The sequence below is a fragment of the Chiloscyllium punctatum genome, chromosome 20 (genome assembly GCF_047496795.1).
Source record: "Chiloscyllium punctatum isolate Juve2018m chromosome 20, sChiPun1.3, whole genome shotgun sequence".
Classification (NCBI taxonomy): Eukaryota; Metazoa; Chordata; class Chondrichthyes; order Orectolobiformes; family Hemiscylliidae; genus Chiloscyllium; species Chiloscyllium punctatum.
In genome coordinates this window covers 53,986,670-54,011,605 of record NC_092758.1, presented here as the reverse complement: position 1 = coordinate 54,011,605, position 24,936 = coordinate 53,986,670, and the positions used below count along the sequence as shown (strand labels likewise).

Genomic DNA, 24,936 nt, shown 5'->3' with positions numbered 1-24,936 from the left:
CTGCGGATGTGATAGCTTGGCCCTGTGCATCATAAATCACTTATCTTACACTAAATAGCCATTCAGCAGGTACAGGGGACTTTGTTCACTTGTCAGCTGCACAGAATTAATTCCGCTTAATCATGATGAACAAAGTTGAACAATTTGATCGCAATATTTAACAAGTACAGTTTTACCATAATGATCCACTACCTCATCCAGAGGCTTTTCCACTTCCTATGAACATTTTGTAATACACCAAATCTCACTAATTACATTCTGTTTCAGTCAAGCTTATACGATGTCTCAAAGCTCTCAGTATTATCACATACCTCAGCTTTGATGAAAGCCCATCTCTCTGCACAGTAAACATTCAAACATTCAGAAAGGGTGGTACTAATCAGAAAATGATACCTTTTAAAACTGAAAGGCTACCACATAGTCCAGGAGGCAATTTGGGTTTTGTATAGACTAACTGATGGGAGCTATATCTTTCAAACATTTGGAGTGAACTTTTTGCATGAATTGCCTATACTAAGGAAGTTGTCAACTTGCAGATTACGGCTTAGATGAGTTTTCACAATTTTATCAATCATAGTGAGTCTATTCCTGAAAAGAATATTCATGACATACATATTTCACATGGCTCTCAAATCACTGCAAATTCTGCTTCAAAATTTCTCACTGGGTCGCCTAGATCTGCACTCTGTTTTTCCATGACTTTCTCCCTAATAATGATCTCGTCCTTGAGATCTATCATCATAGAAAGATTGTAGAGAATGTAGTCACTTCCTTCTTTTCATCCCCTATTCGCACAACAGCTCGACAGCTTGGTGTACTTGTCACTAACCTGCTACTTTGCTTGCTGTTTGCCAAGTAGGGCAAGGAAATTCCTACACAACTTCAATATGATGGCTCTTTTTCCTTTCTTGTTCTTATTACCTGATGTCATTACTACTTTTGGTTAGGATCCCTACAGTGTGGAAATAGGCCATTTTAGCCCTACAAGTCCACACCAACCCTAAGATTATCCCACAAATTCCCCTACCCTATTGCTCTACATTTCCCCGAGCTAATGCAACTAACCTGCACATCCCTAGATACTATGGGCAATTTAGTTTGGCCAAATCACCTATTTTGCACATCTGTGGACTTTGGGAGGAAACCGGAGCATTCGGAGGAAACCCAAACAGACACGGAGAGAATGTCTTTGTGGAGCTTGCACAGTCACCTGAGGCTGGAATCAAACCCAGGTCCCTGGCACTATGAGGCAGCATTGCTAACCACTGAACCAATGAAAAGAAACTGAGGTTTTGTTAAGGAGATACCCTGATTAGGTAAACTGCAAAACCACTGCCTTTCTAAATCAGTTGCCTTGTGATCTCAGTTTAATTTGTGTCTTTTTCAATCAAGGATTTATTCAAAGGCAAGGTATAACATTAGCAAGAATCTATATCAGTACTTACTTACTCCAGCTAACTTACATGGAAATACAACACTTCAGTGGCCTCAATATGTTGCCATTGCCAAAAACTAAGGGATACTTTTTTTTAAATGTCACATCAATCTTAACACTTAATACATCAAGGTAACAAATTTAATCAATCATTGTGGGTTTGCCTACACCAAATGGATTATAGTGGTTCAAGATGACAGTTCACCACCACAAGGACAACTTGAGAATGGGCAATAAATGCCGGCCTAGCAGTGATGCCCACATTCCATGGAGGAATAAAAAAAATGTATTCCATGTACTGTCAAAGATCAAGTGCAGCACCAGACAAGAGTCCACAAACAACCGATTCATCAAAGCATTAAATTTCCTGTGAGCAGTACAATATTTTCAGAATTATCACTATCTTTATTCTGTTATTGATTAGTTCTGAGGTCCTGACTATTCTGTTTTGCAATGTTTACTGATGATACTTTTAAGTTTGTTCATTAGACATTCCTGGGACATGTTTGTCTGTCATTACTGTTTCAATTTTGCTTCCTACTTTAAAGATCCACTAAAAAGGTGACCTCATCCTCTGCCTGTTTTTAATCTTTTCATTGCATTGTCGCAATGTACACAGCATCAGGGCATTTTGAAATTTCATAATTTCATCAAATCCTCTATTCTACACTAGTACGAATGATTCCATTGCTTCCATGAAAAGAGGGAAACGATCATGGTCGCAGGAACATTTTCCAAGAAAGCAGACAGTCTCCTTCTTCAAGAACCTATACAAGTTAGGTTTAGAAGCCAGATCATATAAAGCACGCCTTGGAGCAAGCACTAATCAGAGGATCGCCAAATGAAATTAAGGTAATCTTTTATACAATTATTTCATGAAGTGTTCTTCCCAAAATGACAATCTTTGCTCTGAAGCCTAATGAAGCTTAACCATGCCTCACAGACATTTAAAGGGTATACCCAAATCTTCAAATAGCTGGAGGTCAAATCAGACCTCAAAAGATTCAGGGACCTCTCGGAAGTTCCAATGCAATGATTATACTGCAATTACTCATGAAATTTAAACATCTGAAGGCTAATTTTCCAGCATGTAGAAACTTCCAATGAGTTCACAATTCAGTTAGAACCCACCAGTCTCTGAATCTAACTTCCAATTAGTTACCTAGGAAATATCAATGGGACTAAAATTTGCTTTAACTATTGGCTAGCTACAAAACTGATCCCCAATTAGAATTCCCTCTCATTTTCTTTCTGGATGCACAGGCCTCTCTGATCCATGCATGGCAGTGACGTCCAGAACCTGAAGTCAATGCCACAATCCATGTGCTAATGACGAGGAACTTTTCACACTGACCATACAAAGGCAGCTATAACCCCAACTCAATGCCCATCTCTTACCACCTCCACTCAACTACCGAATCTCCCCTACGTACCAACCATCACCTTTCTTGCAAATTTCATCTTGGAACTCTTAACAAAAAAGGGAAAAGCCTTCACTCCTGTCTAATTGACAGACATCCAGATGCAAAACCAAGACCCTATCTTATTTCCTTTTTTGGTAAGAACATCACCAGGTGTCTACATCATTCATAATGCTACGCCTTACTGGGACAGCTTGCTGGAAGTCAAGCCCCGCTATTCTCAACATTGTCAGAAAATTTGAAGATTGTGAAACGTTTGCAACTTTCCCCAAGTTACCTGTCATCTTAGTTCCAGGTTGACAAAAAGCATGGACCAATTTTCTGTACTTAAAAATTACTAGTTATTACATGTAATAAAATTCTACCTATTGTGAAACAACTGAACTATCATACAGCTATTAGTTAAAACACTAAACACCTTATAAACTCCTTATACATACATGCACAAGAATAAGGAGGGTGTAATGAGAAGGAAAACTGAGAAAACAGTTCAGTTGTCTCTGTTCATAGGATCTTGTGCTGACCAGAATGGTGCTTTGCGGCCTTCCCCTTCTAATTGCTTGCACTGGTTTGCAACAGCACACTGTGGCAGTCTCATTCATAAAACGCCTCTGACTTATTAATTAAAAATCCAATCTTACAGCAACTGCTGGAGAAAAAACAAACTCGAGATAATAGAAGTTTTTTCTGCATCTGGTTCACAGCCTCAAGCTACTCAGTTATCTGAGAACCAATTACATTGCTGCAAACAGGCAGAAAACCTTTGCCAACAATAATTGGCTATTAGTCCACAGGCCAATCAGCGACATGTACCAGCTCCAGTTCATCTGCAAATTACACTTCAAAATACTACTAAAAGCAGCAGCAGTGCAAAATTTTCAGTCAGCATCAGGCTACTTGCATCCAAAATATACAGCAAACCTCCAGCAATCCTGGTTATTTAAAAATAGTTCTTTTCTCATTTCAGTCCACAATCAAAAATATAGAAAAGACAAGACATTATCTTTACAATGACATAAAACAGAAGTAGGAATGTGCCATCCAGCCCTTTGAGCCTGCTCCAACCATTGAGATCAAGGCTGAGTAATTTCAAAATTATTTTCCCACACTATTCCCGTATCCCTTAAAGAACATTAGAAATCATAATCAGTCTTGAACATACTCAATAATTGACTCTCCCAAGTATTCTGGGCAAGTGATGAAATTCCTTCTCAATTCAGTCAACATGGCCTCCCCCTTATTGAGACAGACACAGGTACCACTTTAAAAAAAAGGACTCAATCACAAGGTTGGAGTGTACTGTAGACCACCAAACAGTCAGAGAGAAATGCAAGGGCAAACATGTAGGCAAATTCCAGAGAGAAGTAAATGATGTGAGAAGGGATTTCAACTTTTCCACTATTAACTGGGATGGACAAAGAATGAAAGGTTTGGGGGTGTGGGGGAGCTCTTAAAAATATCCAGGAAAGCTTTTCAAGCCAACGTGTACAAAGTCCGATCTGTGTTAGATCTGATTTTAGAGAACAAAGCTAGGCAAGTAGGAGTAAGTATCATTGAGGGAACATTTCAGTAACAGTGATCATAACACAATAAGAATAAAGGCAGTCATGGAAAAAAGACAAAGATGGACCAGGAATAAAAGTGAGTGGGAGGCAGGCTAATTTTAACGTAAGGGAGTAAATAACTGCAGATGCTAGAATCAGCAATGAAAACAACAAATGATAAGGATCACAGCGGTCAGACAGCATCCATGGAGAGTTAGCAAGCTACGTTATATAGCCAAAGTGAACTGGGAAGTTTTGGTGGGTACCGATGGTCAAGATGCATGGGAGCATGAAAATATTAGTGGATAAAATAAAAGAAAATCTAAAAGGCATGCTATAAGTATATTAGGGGTGAGAAGATAAGCAGGGTCCATTGGAGAGCAAAGTGCCAAACTGTGCGGGGAACTGGAAAATGTAGGTGAGGTTTTAAAATGAGTAGTTTGCCTTAACTATAGCATATAGAGCAGTAAAGTGCAGGAAAAGGTCTTTTGGCCCACCATGTCTGTGACAACCACTATGCCATTCTAAACTAATCCTATCTGCCAAAGGTGATCAGGTTTTGATATCAGGGAAGAGGACTTAAGATATACTTGAACAAATCACAATCAAAGAAGAGGCAATATTAGCGATTTTCGAAGACTTAAAACTGGATACATGTCCAGGCCCAGATTAGGTATATTGCTAACTGCTGTGGGAAGCAGTAAGGAGATGTTTTCAAATCCTTCCTGGCCACAGCAGAGGTGCAAATGGAGGGGAAGACAGCTAATGTGGTATCACTCTGAGGAACAAATCAACCTTCACTTGGACAGGCAAGAATTAATCAAGGATAGTCAGCCTGGTTTCATCAGGGGAAAGTCATGTCTGACAGTTTGATTGAGTTTTTACAAAGAAGTGGCTTGGTGTGTACTTTTTTTTATTAAGGTTGGTACAGTTGATGTAATCTACATAGACTTCAGTAAAGCTTCTGACATGATGTCACATGCAAGACTGGTCAAGAAGGCTGCATGAATGTTGCCTTCTCTGGATGCTCCTCCCTGCAAGTGACTATATAATTCATTAACAACCTGTAGTTCGAGAGAAAACAGAGAATTCATGTCCCCGTGCACATGGGCGATCATTCTCTCTCCCTCCAGGGCCTGGAATAAAGATGAAGGAGATAAAACTATATTGCGTCTCTGAGCGTTTTGCTTTGACTGCGGTGGGAATGGGACAATAGGGGGTTTCAAAAGCATTTAAGGGAGAATCTTTCCACTCAGAAGGCAGTGAGAATCTGGAACACTGTTTGAAAAGTGGCAGAGGCAGGAACAATCACAATATTAGCGAGTTTTGAAAAGATTTGTAGCTCAGGTTGAGGTTCTGTATGTGAGTTTGCTCACTGAGTTGGAAGATTCAGTTTCAGACGTTTCGTTACCATACTGGGTAATGTCAGTGAGTCTCCGTTGAAGCGCTGGTGTCATGTCCCACTTTCTATTTATGTGCTTAGGTTTCTTTGGTTTGGTGATGTAATTTCCAGTTCTTTTTCTCAGAGGATGGTAGATGGGGTCCAAATCGATGTGTTTGTTTGATAGAGTTCCAATTGAAATGCCTTACTTCTAGGAATTCTCATGCGTGTCTGTTTGGCTTGTCCTAGGATGGATGTGTTATCCCAGTCAAACTCGTGTCCTTCCTCATCTATATGTAAGGATACTAGTGATAGTGGATAGTGTCTTTTTGTGGCTTGTTGATGTTCATGTATCCTGGTGGCTAGTATTCTGCCTGTTTGTCCAATGTAGTATTTAATACAGTCCTTGCAAGGTATTTTGTAAATGATATTCATTTTGCTTGCTGTTTGTATAGGGTCTTTTAAGTTCATTAGCTGCTGTTTTAGTGTGTTGGTGGGCTTGTGGACTACCATGTTGCCAAGGGGTCTGGGTAGTCTGGCAGTCATTTCAGAGATGTATTTGATGTAGGGGAGAGTGGCTAGGGTTTCTGGTTGGTTGAGTCCTCTGTAACTAAAACCAGGAAGTTTCATGCCAAAGAAAAACTTTACTTACCAACGTGACATACCATGAACAGACTACAGGACAACAGATGGACAGAATATTGGCAAGTAGATTTTAGTACACCACAGTACAACGAGCCACAGGCATTAGACAGTGACAAACAGAAAATGAAGAAAACTAAACCTGCAGAAAAAAACTAGACAAACTCACAAGAGAACAACACAGAAGTCTGGATAAAAAAACTTATCAGACCAACCCCTAATAGACACTGAAAAAGCTGTCCTAGTAAGAAGATTAAAATTACAACTTCAGCAATATGGACAAAAAAGATTTCTTATCAGCATCAGAATGAACATTGAAAGCCAACAAACTCTCAGAGTAAACTCAGCAAACCACGAGACAGACAGATGCACCAACATTAAGCAAGAAAAGGGAAGGAAACACATAACACACAAGGAAAGCACTTGAAGGACTCAAAAAGGTAATGCTACCTGCAGACAAACGGATGCTTGAAAGGCATTTTAAACAAAACAGATTACTGCGAGAAAGCGAATGCACTGTTTGCAGATACTGACACTTACCAACAAGTGGTGAGAGACCCAACGCCATAACTAGAGAACCAAATCACAGCCTTACACAAAAACAGCTAAGAAATCAGGAGAATTAAACAAGACAGACTTACAACAAATAAAATCAACTAGGAGAAAGGTGAGGACTGCAGATGCTGGAGATCAGAGCTGATCTTAGCCTGCTTGGCACATCTTCCTCATTCCTGAAGAAGGGCTTATGCCCGAAATGTCGATTCTCCTTCTCGTTGGATGCTGCCTGACCTGCTGCGCTTTTCCAGCACCACACTCTCAGCACAAATAAAATCAGACTGATCTAACACACAATGCTTCTACAGACTATCCAAAATTCACAAACCAGGACCCCCCCGCTAGACTCAGTCTCACTACCTGGAACACCTATGTACAGACTAGCCAAGAAACTCCACAAAAGACTAAAACACTTAGAGGACTCACATCACTCCATTCACTCCACTCAAGAATTCCTGAAAGCCAAAGACACCAAGATAGAAGATGATGAAATAATGGTCTCCTTTGACAAAAACAACCCTGTTCACATCCATCAACATCAACCTGGCCAAAAGAAACATTGACTATACCATTAGAAAAACCAAAAACATAAACACCAGACACTGCCAACTTCAATAAAGACAACATCGTCAAGCCTCACCACCCACTTCACTTTCAATAACAAGACCTAAAGGCAAAACAACAGAATACCCATGAGATCACCGATATCAGGCTTCCTAGCAGAAGCAGTAACAAATAGCTCTGCTAACCAACCAACCCAAACTTTGGATGCCCTATGTGGATGACACCTTTGTCATTACTAAAAGTAACAAATTAGAGGAAATCTTCAAGACTATCAATAACATCCTTGCTGGCATAAAATTCACAAGAGGATGAAAACAACAACAAACTGCCATTCCTAGATGTCACAGTAGTGAACAATCAACGGGGAACTTCAAACCAGCGTCTATGGGAAAACAACATATTCGGACCAAATGCTGAACTACAGAAGCAGTCATCCAAACATCCTCAAACAAAGCTGCATTAGGACATTACTTCAATGAGCCACCACACACTGCAGCACAGAGGAACTAAGAGCAGAAGAAAATCACCTATACAGTGTATTCAAGAAGAACGGGTACCCAATAAACAAATAAAATCAAATAAGCGGACAAAACGCCATTTTACCCTACATCAAAGACATCTCTGAAATGATTGCCAGACTACTCAGACCTCTTGGCACCATGGTAGCCCACAAACCAACCAACACACTTAAACAGTAGCCATTGAACTTAAAAAGACCCTATACAGACAACAAGCAAAATGAACATCATTTACTAAATACCTTGCAAGGACTGTATTAAGCACTACATTGGACAAACAGGCAGAAAACTAGCCACCAGGATACATGAACATCAACGAGCCACAAAAAGATATATGACTCACTATCATTAGTATCCTTAGATACATATGATAAAGGACACCACTGACTGTGAAAATACATCAATCCTAGGAAAAGCCAAATAGAGACATACATGAAAATTCCTAGAAGCATGGAACTCTATCAAGAAATACATCGAGTTGGACCCCCATCTACGATCCTCTAAGAAAAAGAACAGAAATGACATCACCAACCCAAAATATAAATAGAAAGCGGGACGTTACACCAGGGCTTCACCAGAGGCTCACAGATTAAGTTACCTAGTATGGTGACAAAATGTCTTAAACCGTACCTTCCAGCTCAGCGAGCAAACTCACATCCAGAACTATCACAATAATTAAGTAGCATTTAGAGGAATATTTGAAATGCCATAGCATAGGATCAATAGGGCATTAATATTTAAAACACCTTGGAAATTTAGAGGACAAAGAAAGGGATGTAGTCAATGGCTAGGAAACAAAGTTTGCGGTGGGATTTTTAAAACATAAATGACTTTGGTTTCCCAATATTTAACTCAAGAAAATTTCTGCTTATTCAATAATGGAGTGTTCAAAGACTAATCGTAATAATTTTTCTACTCAATGAAAAATCAATAATATGGGATGATAACTTCAGGATCAGTACTCGTAGATATTTTGGGTAAAATGTTCCAATTTTCTTTTCTTGTAAAAGATCATTTTAATGCAAGTGAATTACTCCAAATAGCAATGGTAACGTAGTGGGTTAACTAGATAATCAATTGACGGTGGTATTAAAGGGGGACAAGAGAAGAAAATGCAACACAAGACAAAATTCCAGTGGTTTGGTGAGGCCTAAACAATTTTATTCTATTACCATAATCTGTAATGATAACATTTGAGTTAGCATTACCTAATTCCTAGAATGTATCAAGTCATGCTTAAAACTAATTTAACAGAAAATAAGGCTCAATCTCATCTTTGCTTCCCAACTGTTTTTATTATGAACATTAAATGTACAGAAACTTCTTACCCCCTAATACTCAAAGTCTTTCCAATCTCTGTTTTTGTAAGCTACGACTTGACGTAGGCATTCAGCTTTCATTTTTCTTTGTCTGTTTACTATCCAAGGACCTATCCTGTTCTGTTCTTTCACAAAGCAAACTAACAGTTCTTTCTTTCTTTCACATATTCGCTACAATTTTCTGAAGGAAATTAAACAATACAAAGAGAATCCTATGCAACTCCACAAATCTTTCAACTTGCTGGAATAATATGTTAACTAAACAGTTACTTTGAGGTTATAAGCATGTAACAAAAATTATACATAAAACATCAGAACAGCACTGAAACAGAAATAAATTGTTGGGAACTGACCCTACACAAATCATATTTCCCACTACCAATCACTTGAATATTCTTTGCCCTCATTGTATCCAAGACGTATTTGCTAACCTTTAAATTCGAATTAGAGATAAATTTGTTATGGTGTTGTACTCTCTGGCACTGTCTTCCATAGGTGCATCTTATTCAAACTAATTCATTTAATACACCTACAAGGCATTTATGACATACATTGCATAAACTCACCTACGAGCAGCAGTGATAATGAGGTAGCCAAGGTCCACTTCTAGTGCATTTTTGCATGCTCCAAATACAATAGTATGTAGATTTCTGAAACCACCTATATTAAGAAAATTTTGTTTTTTTAAAAAGGGCCAATTCAACATAAGCATAAGTACCGGTTCAGCTATTTATATTCTTTTTTTTTGATCAGGTCTTTCTAACCTTTCGACCCTAGATCATTTTAGTTCTTAGTTCACTCTCAGTCAAATTCCATCTATGCACCTGGATAAATGGACAACAGATCCTTCTGAGTAGTTGCTTTTATGTACTGGACTAGCTTACGTCTCCACAAATCTCACTTCAATCTTCAAGAGCTGTAGAGCATCATGTGAGACTTCATTTAATGCAAAAGTGAATTTATTATGTAAATGGAGAATGAAGATAATCTAACATTAATATTGTATATTTATAGTAGTCTTACTAACTTGGATAAAAATACAAGATTGCGACTAGTGTTAAATTTCAAAGGATTTATTTTAAGAAAAATGGAATACATCAAAGATGCAAAAGAAAGATAAACAACAGATCAACTTTTAAAAAAATACATTCCATGCAAACAAAGAAAAATGGAAAGGATGTAATAATGGGCAGTCACCTATTCTGCACTACTCCTGAAGTAATTCATGCCAAATGTTTTTATAGAATATTAGTACAGTTCTTCAAGTTACAAACCTGAAACTCAAGATTTTCTGACTATTCAATCTAATATAACTGCCCTTGTTTTATACTCCACAAAAGTTTGCCTGACCTCCTGGTTTTTAGTTTATTGATTTACAAAATTCAAAAAGGCACTGTCAAATAAAAATAGGTCAACCATGAATTTTGTACAGATTTGAAAGTTTGGTGCTAGACTTCCCTTCAAAGCTGTTATTGACAGGCAACTATTACAAACTCGTCACATTCAAAAAGAAGATCAGTGCAAAAATTTGGTTTGAAATGACTGGCAACATCCAATAACTTCTTTTTATTGAAAAAAAATGCAGCCACTAAATCAAAACTTGTCATATTAACCTATTCTCAAGCATAATGAAAAGTCACATACCTGATCTGGAGCTGTCTTCAACTACATGTTGAATCAATCCTCCAAGAAAAGGTACACGAACTAGTTCCAAATGCTCCAAGTTCCTGGCTGAAGCTAACCCAGTCACTAGTGGAACATACTTTAAGGAATTGGTGGGACCTACAAAATGCAACATATCAAACGTATTTGTTAAAAATATTCCTCATTTTGTAAGCACAAATCATGCTCTATTTCTGACTACATGTGGTTTAAAAAAAGTGCAAGTATAGCGCATTTTATGAAGAAAAAATGGCTTAAAGAAATAACCAATTTATTTGCATAACAGCATCTATGTTGAAAATACTCTTCTTTTGTACCTGCACAATTCCGCATTACAAAAGTGCGTAAACTGACACACAGAAAGTCTTTAAAAGGCTGAGGTTTGGTTAGTCGAACCCATTGCAAATACAGGTGTCTCAACATTGGGACACAAGGAATTTCAGGAACATTCACTCCTAAAAGAAAAAGAAATTTAAACTAAATCAATTCAAAATAACAGGAACATTTCAGCCAAGAGATTTTGAAACTAAAATCCCTTTTTTCTCCACTGCAAACCAAATGCATAAAACTCTGCTTACCAACCAGATGGAGTGTTTGTATCTTGACTCCTACTGGAATTGTTAGTTTGTTTTCTGGAGGGATTGGGAAAGCACCATTACGATTTCGAAACTTTCCCAAGATCTGGACCTGTGGCATGTAATTCCAGATGGCTTCTACTAATTCTAAATGGGAAGTTTCTACACCCTACCAAAAAAAATGATAAAGGTACTGAGGAAACAAGAATTTCATATTTTACTTAACAGCCAGAGAGCTCACTAAATTTACAGATTTGCATAGTCCCGAAATATAAATATAAAATTCTTGAAACTAGATTATACAATTGAACTTACTTAAATTAATGCAATTTCTCACCAAATTTCTGGGAAGTTCATTCAGGAACTTTTGCAGTGGAGAATCTGAGCTTTTTCTAATTTCTTTTTGTTATAACTAATCTAGCTGGGATTATTTTGAACCTAACAATTAACTTATTACACCTTACTACTTAATACTGAAATATAAAATCAACTATTAAGATATATTCTTGAAATGTAGATGTGGTTTATTCAAAATACTTGTCTTGACAATAGTAGTAAACTAAATGATAAAGCCTCGTCATATTAGTTTTCAGCATGCATCTGAATTTTGGCAGCTTTAGTTATCTTTACACAACAGCAGACCAAAGCAATCAGCATAAATTAAAAGTTGGCTCCTGGAATCAAAATTAAAATGTAAACCAGCTACAATTGTATTGTTTGAGTAATAATGTGTGTAAAACAAAGCAGATGTTAGAAATTTGAAATTTAACACATGCTGAAAATGCTCCATAGATCAAGCAGTATCTAAGGAAAGAGAAATGGGATTAATTTTTCAGGTTGATGACCTTTCATCAGATATTATTTGACCTGAGTATTTCCAGCCATTTTTATTTCTGAATAATGAAATCTGGAACTAGCATATAATCTTGATTCAAGAACTTGTAATATTACTTCCAATACTAAAACAACTGCCAACATAGTCTAGGTTTAAAAATGTTTCATCTTCCATAAGCTAAACACTACTGCTCCATTAAATGTATATAAGACAACTAGATGCATCGAGAATGCTACTAATTTCATTGGATGTAGGTGCAATAGCACACATAATATTGGGGTGTTGTGTTTGGATTTTTTTTATTGCATTAAACATTCTCACTAAGAGAAAGTAGTACATGTGATTACTAGATCATAAAATACTTTTGGTGTTTTTTTTAAAAAACTTGCTTAATAAGGTTTGGGCTCTTGTGGTGCAGTGGTAGGGTTCCTACCTCTCGGTCAAAAGGCGTGGTTTCAGGTCCCACCTGCTCTGAGAGTACAGAGAGGTTTCAGGTCTCACAGCATCTCTGAGAGGTTGATTAAAAATGCCTACAAGAGTTCCGGTTATATTGTATTTAGGGACGTGCCACTAATTTAGAATTAATGCAACATCAACTGTAAACAAATACCTATTCTATTCTATTTGTCTATTCTAAACAAATTATAAATATCTATTTATCACTAAACCCAATGTTTGTCCTTGGTACACCAAGCTCAAAACAAAACACTTTTCTACATGAAAAGCAATTAATCTTTAAGTAGCGTGTTGAATGTTTATTTCACTTGCCAATAGATTTGGGCAGGCTTGCAAAGCTTCAAGTACACCAGGAATGCTGAATGCAACGTGCCCTCTGACTCGCCGTCGTTCCAAGTGTCGGGGATGCAATCCATACAGCTGTTCCAAGTCAGGCATTTTTTTCAATAGTGTTAAAAAACTGGCATCAATGAAACCTGGTATTAAAGACACACAAAAAAATTATATTTATCCAGCACACAAACATAAACTAGAATACTCTTCAAGTATTCTTTAATGATAAACAATTTTCCACTTAATGATAACCATTTTAACGATAAACAATTTTCTCAAGAAACATTTCTCAAGAACACTGTAATCTATACTGTGCATCTAATTAAGAAATGTCTTCACTACTCATTAAGATACTTTGCACTTGAACATTAGTGTGTGCTACTGATTAAGATACAGAAATGCTAAGAAAATCAGTTTGGATACAATAAATAGAAACTTTGTTGTTAAGAAAATTAATTTGTGTGTAATTCTTTTAGTTTGAATCAGATACGATGCATGGCTATGGCTGCTGGCTCATCCATTTGTGGGTTCACCCATCCATCCTACTGGATTTTAAAGAAGAATTTGTAGTAGGAAGCTCAATAGGTATTTGGTATTCTTCTACTTGTACCAACGGCTACCTGGATATTCTTTGTTTCGCCATGAACAGGCAATAGTACTATTTCCACAGCACAGCGAGCGATCTGGGCATAAGATTACTTTGGACTCTGTTAAAGAAAGTTCAATGATAATTATGGTCTTTTATTTGCAGTACTTGCCTGCTTGTTCTCCTGAGTTCTAAAGAAGAGTCTTTTGACTTGATACACTAACTTTATTTCTCTCTCCACAGATGCTGCTAGACCTGAGTTTTGGCAGCATTAATTTTATTTCAGATCTTCAGCATTGACAGTACTATGCTTTTACTTAAGGGTTCTCCTGCATTTTGGGCAAAATTACTACTTTCGCAGTACATTTAAACCGGATGGTATATATGCATCCATTATAAGACATTAAATAGTTATTTTATTTTCTTCTAACTGAAGACCTTGTTGTCCTTTTCCTAAAAGGACAGGTTGTGTATTCCACATTCATTGATTATGGCTTCAGATTCAGTATTTTCATCCTTTGTTTCAAATAAAACAGTGCAAAACAATAATTTCTTAAAATTAGTGCTTTCTCTGAATTAACTTTTACTTTGCAGCAATAAGAATTTCCTTCTGGAGATGTGACTATACTGTGCCTTTAAGATACCGTGCTGTTTCTCAAGCAGAGGGGTGCTTTCACAGTCATGCTGAAATGTCGTCTTCTGACAGGTAGAAGGCAAACAGCTTTGAGTTCTATGTGGTTTGTTTTTAAAAGCAAGACAAAAGAATGAGTGGGCGGGGTCAGGCTCATACCAGACCCAACAGCATTTTGGTTTCATTTTCAGTTAGTTGGTGGATTTTGCTTGAGCCGAAAGACAGAGTTCGCTGCTGCTCGAGTGAAGACTTAGAAAGGCTTCCTCTTAAATTAAAATGGCAGATTGTTTTTTTTGGCCTTCTTTCTCCTGGACTAGAGAGACAGTACATCAGAATAATAGACAAATCAGCACCTTGGTTTTGTCAAGGATGTGTTGATGGGATGCTGCCTATATTGAGACAGTTGATGACTAGTGGTTAAATAATAAATCATCTTGTGAAGTATTTCAATACAGTAAAATTATGCCATTCTTCTTTTTGCTTCCTTTCAACTGAGTTGTAAGAATATATAAAAATTAGGGCTTAGGTTATCTTAATAATAGACTTGGGAAGGGAGTCTGGTATTCGCTGATCCATATCAGAGATCATTGTCGAACATTACAGCACTATCCTCCAAGGGAGAAACTTGTAACTGTCCTCCAAGAAATAGCTTCTGGAAATCTGTGTTTATAACTGCGAAGGTGCACCAACATTCTTCCTTTGATTATAGTAATGATCCTCCTACACAATCTACTAACACTCAATTAATTATGCTTCAATACTTGTATGGGTATCAAAAGTGCCGGTTTTTCTATTACCTGATTTCCAAGGCACATTTTACAGAATTGAACTATATCTTCATGATGTCTTGGTCAGGTAAAATACTCCAGTGCTATCTATCCACACCCAACGGTGAATGTGCAATAGACTAAATGGTCTCATTTTGTACCATATGACTAACACCATTAAAATACCATCCAGATATTTGCCTTGAAACAGAAATTTGAGACTAGGTCAACCATTGCAGCAGCGAGCATTTAATTAGCACATATTGTTTACACACAAAGTTGAAATCTGAACTTTAAATTCTTAACTACTGAAACAACTTTCAAGGAGAAGCTGACGGTTAATAGATCTTCTTTCTTAATGTCTGATGTATATTTTTACTTAGAGTCATAGAGATGTACAGCACAGAAACAGACCTTTCGGTCCAACTCGTCCACGCCGACCAGATATCCCAATCCAACCTAGTCCCACCTGTCTGCACCTGGCCCAGATCCCTCCAAACCCTTCCTATTCATATACCCATCAAAATGCCTTTTAAACATTGCAATTGTACCAGCCTCCACCACTTCCTCTGGCAGCTCATTCCATACACGTACCACTCTCTGCGGGAAACAGTTACCCCTGAAGTCTCTTTTATATTTATCCTATCCATGCCCCCTCATGATTTTATAAACCTTGATAAGGTCACCTCTCAGCCTCTGACGCTCCAGGGAAAACAGCCCTAGCCTATTCAACCTCTCCCGATAGCTCAAATCCTCCAACCCTGGCAACATCCTTGTAAATCTTTTGTGAACCTTTTCAAGTTTCACAACATCTTTCAGATAGGAAGGAGACCAGAATTGTACACAATATTCCAAGAGTGGCCTAACCAATATCCTGTACAACCGCATCATGACCTCCCAACTCCTGTACTCAATACTTTGACCAATAAAGGAAAGCATACCAAACGCCTTCTTCACTCTCCTATCTACCTCCACTTTCAAGGAGCTATGAACCTGTACTCCAAGGTCTCTTCTTTCAGCAACAGTCCCCAGGACCTTACCATTAGGTGTATAAGTCCTGTTAAGATTTGCTTTCCCAAAATGCAGCACCTCTCATTTATCTAAATTTAACTCCATCTGCCACTCCTCAGCCCAGTGGCCCATCTGATCAAGATCCCGTTGTAATCTGAGGTAACCTTCTTCACTGTCCACTACACCTCCAATTTTAGTGTCATCAGCAAACTTACTAACTGTACCTCTTATGATCACATCCAAATCATTTATATAAATGATGAAAAGTAGTGGACCCAGCAACGATCCTTGTGGCACTCCACAGGTCACAGGCCTCCTACTTGATTACAAAAGTAAAGTACACTTGAACATTCAGAGCATATGTAGTGACACTATTACTGCAAAATATATGACACTCATCTTTCTACTTTACTAACCTGATGGCATGTACTCCCACCAGCAGCCAGCACATAGGTCAACCACCTTCACTACTCGCATATATACGGTAACTGCCTCCTTCAGCTTTCGGGACAAACATTCCATACACATGATATCCTGTAGGGGAAGATACCTGCAAACAAGATATTGGGACACAGAAAATAATGTTTATATGGTCAATATCAATAACACAGTTTCTGAGAAAAATCAGATTGTGGATTCTAGGGACAGCACAATGGCTCAGTAGTAAACACTGCTGCCTCACTGCACCAGGGATCTGGGTTCAATTCCAGTCTCAGGTGACTGTGTGGAATTTGTACATTCTCTACATAGAGTCATAGAGATGTACAGTATGGAAACAGACCCTTTGGTCCAACCCGTCCATGCTGACCAGATATCCCAACCCAATCTAGTCCCACCTGCCAGCACCTGGCCATATCCCTCCAAACCCTTCCTATTCAAATAACCATCCAAATGCCTCTTAAATGTTGCAATTGTTGCGTGGGGTTCCTCCAGGTGCTCTGGTTTGCTCCCACATTCCAAAGATGTGGAGTGACCATGCTAAATTGTCCATAGTGTCCAACAATATGTAGGTTAGGTGGTTGGTCAGGAGAAATGCAGGGTTATTTGGGGGGGGGATGCTCTTCATAAAGTCAGTGCGGACTTGATGGGCTGAATGGCCTGTAGGGATTCATAATTGCGTTACTATTATAACGAGCAGTTGTAAGCTAGAGGGAGTATTGACAAATGACTTTGAATATTGGGAAAACAAATATGATTGGAAGATGAGAATGGAGAAAGATTGAAGCCAAACAAGCAAATTCAATGATAAGGCAAATGAGTGAGTAACCAAACTATTGATCAGTGAACAACTTTCTTAAGTAAAGGTTACATAAGCTCAGAATGCTTTAGAGGAAGTTAGCTGTGTAGAAACCAAGCCCAGGAGGGAGTGAAGAAAATCTCTGATCTTGAAAGCAAAACTGAAGATCAAGGTCTTAGCTTTTGAAAACAAAGGAAGACAGCATCTTTTATTATAAAAAGGTGAAGAAAAATGTTGGAAGATATACGATATGTAGAAGGACACAGAACTGGAGGCAAGAATAAGCTATAGTAAGGAGACATTTTAGAACGAACTTTTTGGGAGAAGACAGGATGTTAATGGTGCTAATTAAGAATATTGATAAGGGGAAGCTGATGAGCACTGCCAGTTTATAACTGAATGGAATGGGGAAGCTGACAAGAACACTAAAGTAATCCACTTGAAAAGTGAAATTCTGGTTGGGGAAACACGGTAGTGTTGACAGGACATAGCTTAATATCAATCAAATTAAAGACTATAAAATTCTGGAATTTGCAAAGAGGAAATCGTACCTTTGCTGGTTTTTCCCCACACAATATGTTCCACTATCTTAAATATTTGTCTAGCTGCAATTAACTTGATCACATTCCGGTCTTAATGTCAGACTGGTCATTGGTCGCTGAGACAGCTACATTATCAAGAGGTGCATTGTGAGCTCATGTCATTAGCATATGAGAAAGCTAATTCCATGGTTTTGGTTTACTGTTGCATAAATAATAGAGCAGAAGCGACAATGATGGAATGCTGGGCACTTCATTTGAAAACATATTTTACTTAATACATGCCTACATTTTATAAAACAAGAGAGACAGAAACAGAACGCAATTCACACACTTGAGCAAAACTCAATCTGCTGCGTATACTATACCTTCAGACCATAAGGCATAGGAGCAGAAGTAGTCTGTTGAGTTTGTTCCTGCATTCAGTGAAATTATGGCTAATCTAATAATCTACAACTAGGAATTCTCTTTCCAATTAAAAATTTGTCCTCGGCCTCAAGTAAACTTAACAACTCAGTCTCTATAGCCTGCTGAGGTAATGAATTGCACAGTAATTCCCTACTCTAAGACTCTACTCTTAGGGGCTTCACTTTCTCGGAGAATATCCTTTCTGGTCCAAGACCCTCTCACAATGGGAAACAAAGTCTCTGCCGCTATCCTGTCAAGTTCCCCAAGAATCGTGTCCTTACTGAAACATACATTTCTCATTCTTCTAATTTTCAATGTGTAGGTCAAACCTACTCAACCTCTCCCCATGAGAAGGTCTCTCCTTACCAAGGGTCAACCTAATAAACCTTCTCTGGACTGGTTCCAATGACAGGATACCTTTCCTGAGATATAAAGCTCAAAACTGTTCACAATTTTCCAGCTGATGTCCAACCAGAGCCTTGTATTCAAGCATTTGAACTTTCAGAAAATGCTTGACGCAGTCCCCCATAACAGATTATTGTGTAAGGTGAAAAGCATGGGATTAGGGGAAGTGTACTGAGATGGATAGAAAACTGAGATGGTTGGCAGAGAGGAAACAAAGAGTAGGAATTAATGGGGCCTTTTCAAATTGGCAGGCAGTATCTAGTGGGACGGCACAGGGATCGGTGCTAGGACCCCAGCTATTCACAATATATATTAATGAGTTGGATGAAGGAACAAAATGTAACATCTCAAAGTTTGCAGATGCTATCAAGTTGGGTGGGAGGCTGAACTGTGATGAGGATACAGAGGTCCTTCAACATGATCTGAACAGGATGGGTGAGTGGGCAAATCAATGGCAGATGCAGTATAATTTGGATAAGTCTGAGGTTATTCAGTTTGGAAGCAAAAACAAGAAAGCAGATTACTACTTGAATGGCTATAAATTCAGAGAGGCGTCTCCCAAAATTATTGAAAATTGGGATCTGGGTCTCCTTGTAAATCAGTCGTTGAAGGTAAGCATGCAGGTGCAGCAGGCGGTAAAGAAGGTCAATGGTATGTTGGCCTTCATTGCAGGAGGTTTCAGGAGCAAGGATGAGGTCCTTGGTAAGGCTACACCTAGAATATTGAGAGCAGTTGTGGTCTCCTTTTCTGAGGAAGGATGCTCTTGCTCTTGAGAGAGTGCTCTGAATGTTCACCAGGCTGATTCCAGGGCCTGACATATGAGGACAGATTGACTAGGTTAAGATTATTTTTGCTGGAGTTCAAACAAGTGAAGGGTTATCTCACAGACATTTATAAAATTGTAACAGAGCTAGACAGGGCAGAACCAGGGGTCACAGTCTGAGGATTTGGGCTGGACCATTTAGGATGGCGATGAGGAGTTATTTCTTCACCCAGTTGATGCCAACCATTGAATGCATTCAAGGGGCAGCGAGATATAGCAATTGAGGTGAACAGGATCAAAGCTTATGGGGAGAAACCAGGATTAGGCTATTGAGTTGGATGATCAGCCATGATTGTGATGAATGGCATAGCAGGCTCAAATGGCCTCCTCCTATTCCTATCTTCTATGCTCCAAATTTGTTTGTATACCCTTAGCAAGAATTCCCTATTTATACAACACTGTTTAATTTTGGTCTCCCAAAATTATTGAAAATTGAAAAATATTGTGAAACTTGAAAGGGTTTAGAAAAGATTTATAATAATATTGCCAGGGTTGAAGGGTTTGAATGACAGGAAGAGGCTGAAAAGGCTGGGGCTATTTTCCCTGGAGCATTGAAGGCTGAGGGATGACTTTAAAGAAGTTTATAAAATCATAAGGGACATGGACAGGGTGAACAGATTTTTTTCTCCAAAGGAGGGGAGTCCAAAACTAGATTTAGGATGAGAAGGAAAAGATTTAAAAGGGTTCCAAGGGCAGCTTTTTCAAGCAGAGGACATTGCTTGTATAGAGCGAACTGCCAGAAGAGATCATGGAGGCTCGTACAATTACAACATTTAAAAGGCATCTGGGTTGGTATGTGAATAGGAAGGGTTTAGAGGGATATGGCCCAAATGCTGGCAAATTTGTCTAAATTAATTTAGGATATGTGTTCAGCATGGACGGGTTGGACCAAAGCTGTACATCTCTATGACTCTATTCTAGTCCCTTTGAAATAAAGTTCAATTTTCCATTTGCCTTCCTATTATTTGCTGAGTTTTTTGCAGTCTTTCTCCATTTAAGCAATGTTTGACTCCTGTATTCTTCCTAACAAAGCACATAACCTCAACATCCCACATTACACTCCAAAGGTTTGCTCACTCACTTAATTGGTCTATAACACTCTGCAGAATCTGTGCGACATCTTCAGCATTTTCCTTACCATTGGCACAAAAATGAATGGGAAGTACATTTTCATAGGCACAATGGAGATTCTGCTTTCCTTTCATTCCTTCTCCAATCCCCTTCAGTGCTCTGCATTATAAGGCATACTTAATAAATCAAGGAATTATTTGTGGAAGTTATAGGATTTCTTCCCAGATTTTCAAAAAAAAAATTCCATTGATATTGCGTGCAAAGAAAACAAAGACAGACATAAAGTCAAACACATATGAATTGGTTTCCCCACTACAGTGATATGCTTAAGAATAATTTAAAATATACAAACCTGAATATATGACATAAAACTTCATGTGAAAACTGATTCATGTAGTCCCTCTGCTCATCTTCCTTTACAGCTTCCCCTCCTTCATTCACACTTGAGCACTTCTTGATGCTTTTCCGTCGAGGTCCCATCTTCAGCACGTGCTTACGAAGTGCACGCCTTCGTAAAGTTACTGGCAGTTCAAATATATCAAATTATATTTTCATTAATAATCAACTAGCTTCTTCAAGAATTCTAATATTTCTAAATTCAATTTGTCATTAGATAGTACAATGTTAGTTTGACATGTTTGGAACTAGAACCCAAATTTCATTATACATGTATTATGATCCCAGCTAATATTATTACTGGATAGGTCAGATCCCATGTCTGAAGTCTGGTTTATTCACATTGTGTTTTTGTTTAACAAGGCATACTGAAACATAAGCACAATGTTGGAGATTTGGTTTTAACAATAAAACAGAAGTTTATTAAGCACCAGAAGTGAAGGTAAAATAGTGTAGATCAAATCTAATTACATATAACACAAATTTAAAAATTTTGAAACAGACAAATTATAATCACATCAATGGCCCAAACAACACTGCTTTATGGTTCTATCAGTACCCTCACGACACCCCTTGCACAATAATCACACCAAAGAAAAACACTTTCTCTAACAACTCAATATGTTGAATTTAACTGTGCCTGCAAGTCCCAATCTGGAAAACCTTCTTTTCCCAGAGCTGTCATACACATGAGCCTAAACATTCTTAGCTCAAATAATCTCTTCAGGTACTAACCAAACACTTCTGATCAGCGACTACTACTAAACTCCTTGCTCTAAAGATAATTTATTTTTACTATTTTTTCCCTTTCTCTGGAACACTGCTTTACAAATCAATCTTCATCAAAATTTTGCAGAACTGCCCCAAACTAAAAAAGATAAACTCTTTTTCTTAAACTTTGGGTTTGGTTTAAGCTTAGGGAAAACAAGTCCAGAAGCTTCCAACTGAAACCTTGAGGCACCAATTGTTCACCTTGATCAATCGTAAACTCTCCAAAATGTAAACAAAAACATCATTAGTCCTAGAGGTTACTTCTCGACCATACGGTTTTAAAATAAGTAATCATGGCTACAGAAATACTCAGAAGTTTATCATTAAACCCTTGAGACACACACAGAAAGTTGTATATCACTAATTCAAAATTCAAATAAAAAATTAATGATATTAAAATACATATAAACCTCTCATTCTACATTATGCATGATAAAACTATTCTGTCCGCTGGCTGGAAGCATTCTCTTCGATTTAACAAAATCTGCCCAAGTATTTTGGTTGGCAGTTAGTCCAGCATTTTCTTTTAAGTTTAAGGCTGTTGAGCAGAATGAATGGTTATGTTCTACAACAGAATGTGTTAACCTGGGAGTAATTTCTGATGTCTACAACAAAAAAAGCTTAAGAATTCTGAAGAGGTCATTGGACTCAAAACATTAACTGTTTCTCTCCATGCATGTGACCTGCTGAGTTTTTTCCTCAAATATAATAGATTATTTTTAATACTATAGATTTACACTTTGACATGATATTTGAAACTTGAGCTGGTCATATAAACGTGAACGGTGGCAGCTTCTATAGTAGTTGATTGTGAGTTGGGACACCAGAGATTGCTCGGGAGTGGAGCTTAGAATAAATACAGCAGATATGTGAAAACTGATGGCTAGGAAGACTTGTTCATGTTATTCCGACCACCTGTTCTGCACCAAAAAACCAAGACTGGGTGACTTACAGCACATTCTTGTCACTTTGAGTGACAGGCAAATTTCAGACAACGGAATAAAGGCACCAGGAAATTCAGAAGTCACATGACACCAGGTTATCCTCCAACAGGTTTATTCAAAATACAAGCTATCAGAGCACTGCTTCTTCATTGGTGATACAGCTGCAGCACTCCAAAGGTTTGTGATTTTAAATAAACCTGTTGAACAATAATCTACTGATGTGAGATTCTGATTTTCTCTACCCCACTGCAACACCAGCATTTCCACACCAGGAAATTCCCTAGAAATAACAGTATACCAGATCACTTGGAAATTAAGTGAGAAATGAAAATAAGGTGAACAAGTTACACTTTGAAAGCTACAAGAAGAGCAAAGACTGTAATTTTTAAAATTACCTTTTTAATATAAGTTGACAAGTTCATTTTAGTATCACATCCACACAGAAGCCAATCACTTCAAATTTCCTCTTCCTACACAAGGAATTGTTCCAACAATATGGATTGGGGACTTGTCTCAGAGTTAATTCACATTGCAACCAAGGAATCAGTACATTCAATCAAACCAGATGCGAACTCTAAGGCAGTCAAGAATCTATTATGTCATATCTCTAGTCAAACCCAGCATAATTCAAAATGTTGACTTGATCATTCCATAATAGAATAATTTCAAATGGAGACCCGAAATGGTGGCTGTAGGAGGACACGAAAGAAATTGTGCTCAAAAGTGCAGGAAATGTTCGTTTGATATTTTTATACGGAACAGGAAAAATATTAATTGAAAACCCTCCAGACGGGACTATATTGTCAGATCACATAATAAGATTCCTTGAAAACAAATGGACGAGAATCTTCCGACAACAAAACAAAACACACGCAAAATAAAAACTGGCCCGGGTGTTCATTCCTCCGAGGAGGGGACCAGTGTGTGCGGTTATTCTGATTCTCAAACCCCAGAAGCTGTTCTGGAGACGGTTTCCCTGCCCCCGGAAGACCGATCGAGCTGCGGGAGAGGCCGGGCCTCATAAGGCCCAGCGACAGAGGGCAATAAATGAAGCTAGAGTTCCTCAGACACCTCACTATCGGGGATTGAAACAGCGTAACCAGGTTGGATACTCTTCCCCTTCCTCCCGTCGCTCACCTGCGCCGCAGTCACACCGCCGCTAGACCGGGATCTCAAGCCCGGCGACATCAACATCCGCCAGCTGACCCACAAGACCCCGCACCGGCCCCTTCTCCACTGCGCCTGCGTGCCTGCCGACATCATCGCAATTGCGCCTATCCGTTAGCCGTCCCGTTCTTACTGCGCTTGCGTATTTGCCGGCATCATCATCTGCGCCTGTCCGCCATTCCCCCCTCCCAGTGCGCATGCATTCTTGCCGGTGTCGTCATTCTCCCCACCCCAAAGGAAGCCGTCCGTACTGCGCCTGCCGGCATCGTCCTCACTGCGCCTGTCTGTTAGCTGGCCGTGTCCCCATTGCGCTTGCGTGACTGCCGGCCTAGTCCGCTTCTGCTCTTCACAGAAATTGCTGCGGATTTTCCTGCTCCTTGGATGCCGCCTGACTAGCTGTGCTTTTCCAGTAGCACTCTGATCTAAACTCTGGTTTCCAGCATCTGCAGTCCTCACTTTTGCCTAGCTCCATTATTATTGTGTTGTCAATGTGGTACTTGGTGGCCTTCTTGACAGGTGAAAGTGGACACTCCTGGTGTGTTGTCTCCTGTCAACATCACACCACAAGCCTGTAGGGCCGGTAGCAGCTGTGACCCAGACCAGGATCACAGAGAAGTTAGTGCCAAGTTAGAGGGGAAGTGCAAGTAGGGGAGGCAGTCACATGAGTAGGCTTGATTGGGCCCACATAAAAGTAAGGACAGGCAGGACTATTCAAGACATTGCACTCCCCACCCATTCCCCTACTTTGTATTCCTTTTTATTTCTTGATATCTTTTGTTAACTTGTTTTCTATTTCGCTTGTGACCAGCAACACTTCCGATTATATGGGATTTAGATCGTGGTGGTCACAGAATCATAGGGTACAGAAGAGGCCCTTCAACCCATCAAGTATAAAATGCCAAAAATACACTACTGTCTATGGTAGGTGATGGCCTGTTTT

General features: G+C 38.7%; 1 protein-coding gene across 3 annotated transcripts in view; it reads right to left on the bottom strand.

Moving 5' to 3' along the window:
* fbxo38 (F-box protein 38) overlaps positions 1 to 24,066 on the bottom strand; it is a 72,844-nt gene extending 48,778 nt beyond the window's left edge. For 2 of the 3 annotated variants that reach the window (XM_072590919.1, XM_072590920.1), the window contains exons 1-8: positions 23,967 to 24,066; positions 21,071 to 21,239; positions 16,652 to 16,785; positions 13,220 to 13,383; positions 11,620 to 11,785; positions 11,359 to 11,496; positions 11,024 to 11,161; positions 9,946 to 10,039 (exon numbers count right to left, since the gene is read on the bottom strand). In XM_072590919.1, coding sequence (XP_072447020.1) covers positions 9,946 to 10,039; positions 11,024 to 11,161; positions 11,359 to 11,496; positions 11,620 to 11,785; positions 13,220 to 13,383; positions 16,652 to 16,785; positions 21,071 to 21,198 — 962 coding nt within the window. In that variant the 5' untranslated portion in view covers positions 21,199 to 21,239; positions 23,967 to 24,066. Of the gene's footprint in view, positions 1 to 9,945; positions 10,040 to 11,023; positions 11,162 to 11,358; positions 11,497 to 11,619; positions 11,786 to 13,219; positions 13,384 to 16,651; positions 16,786 to 21,070; positions 21,240 to 23,966 lie in introns of those variants that run through there. The other variant, XM_072590921.1, reaches the window with a different exon arrangement.
* Positions 24,067 to 24,936: the final 870 nt, after the last annotated feature.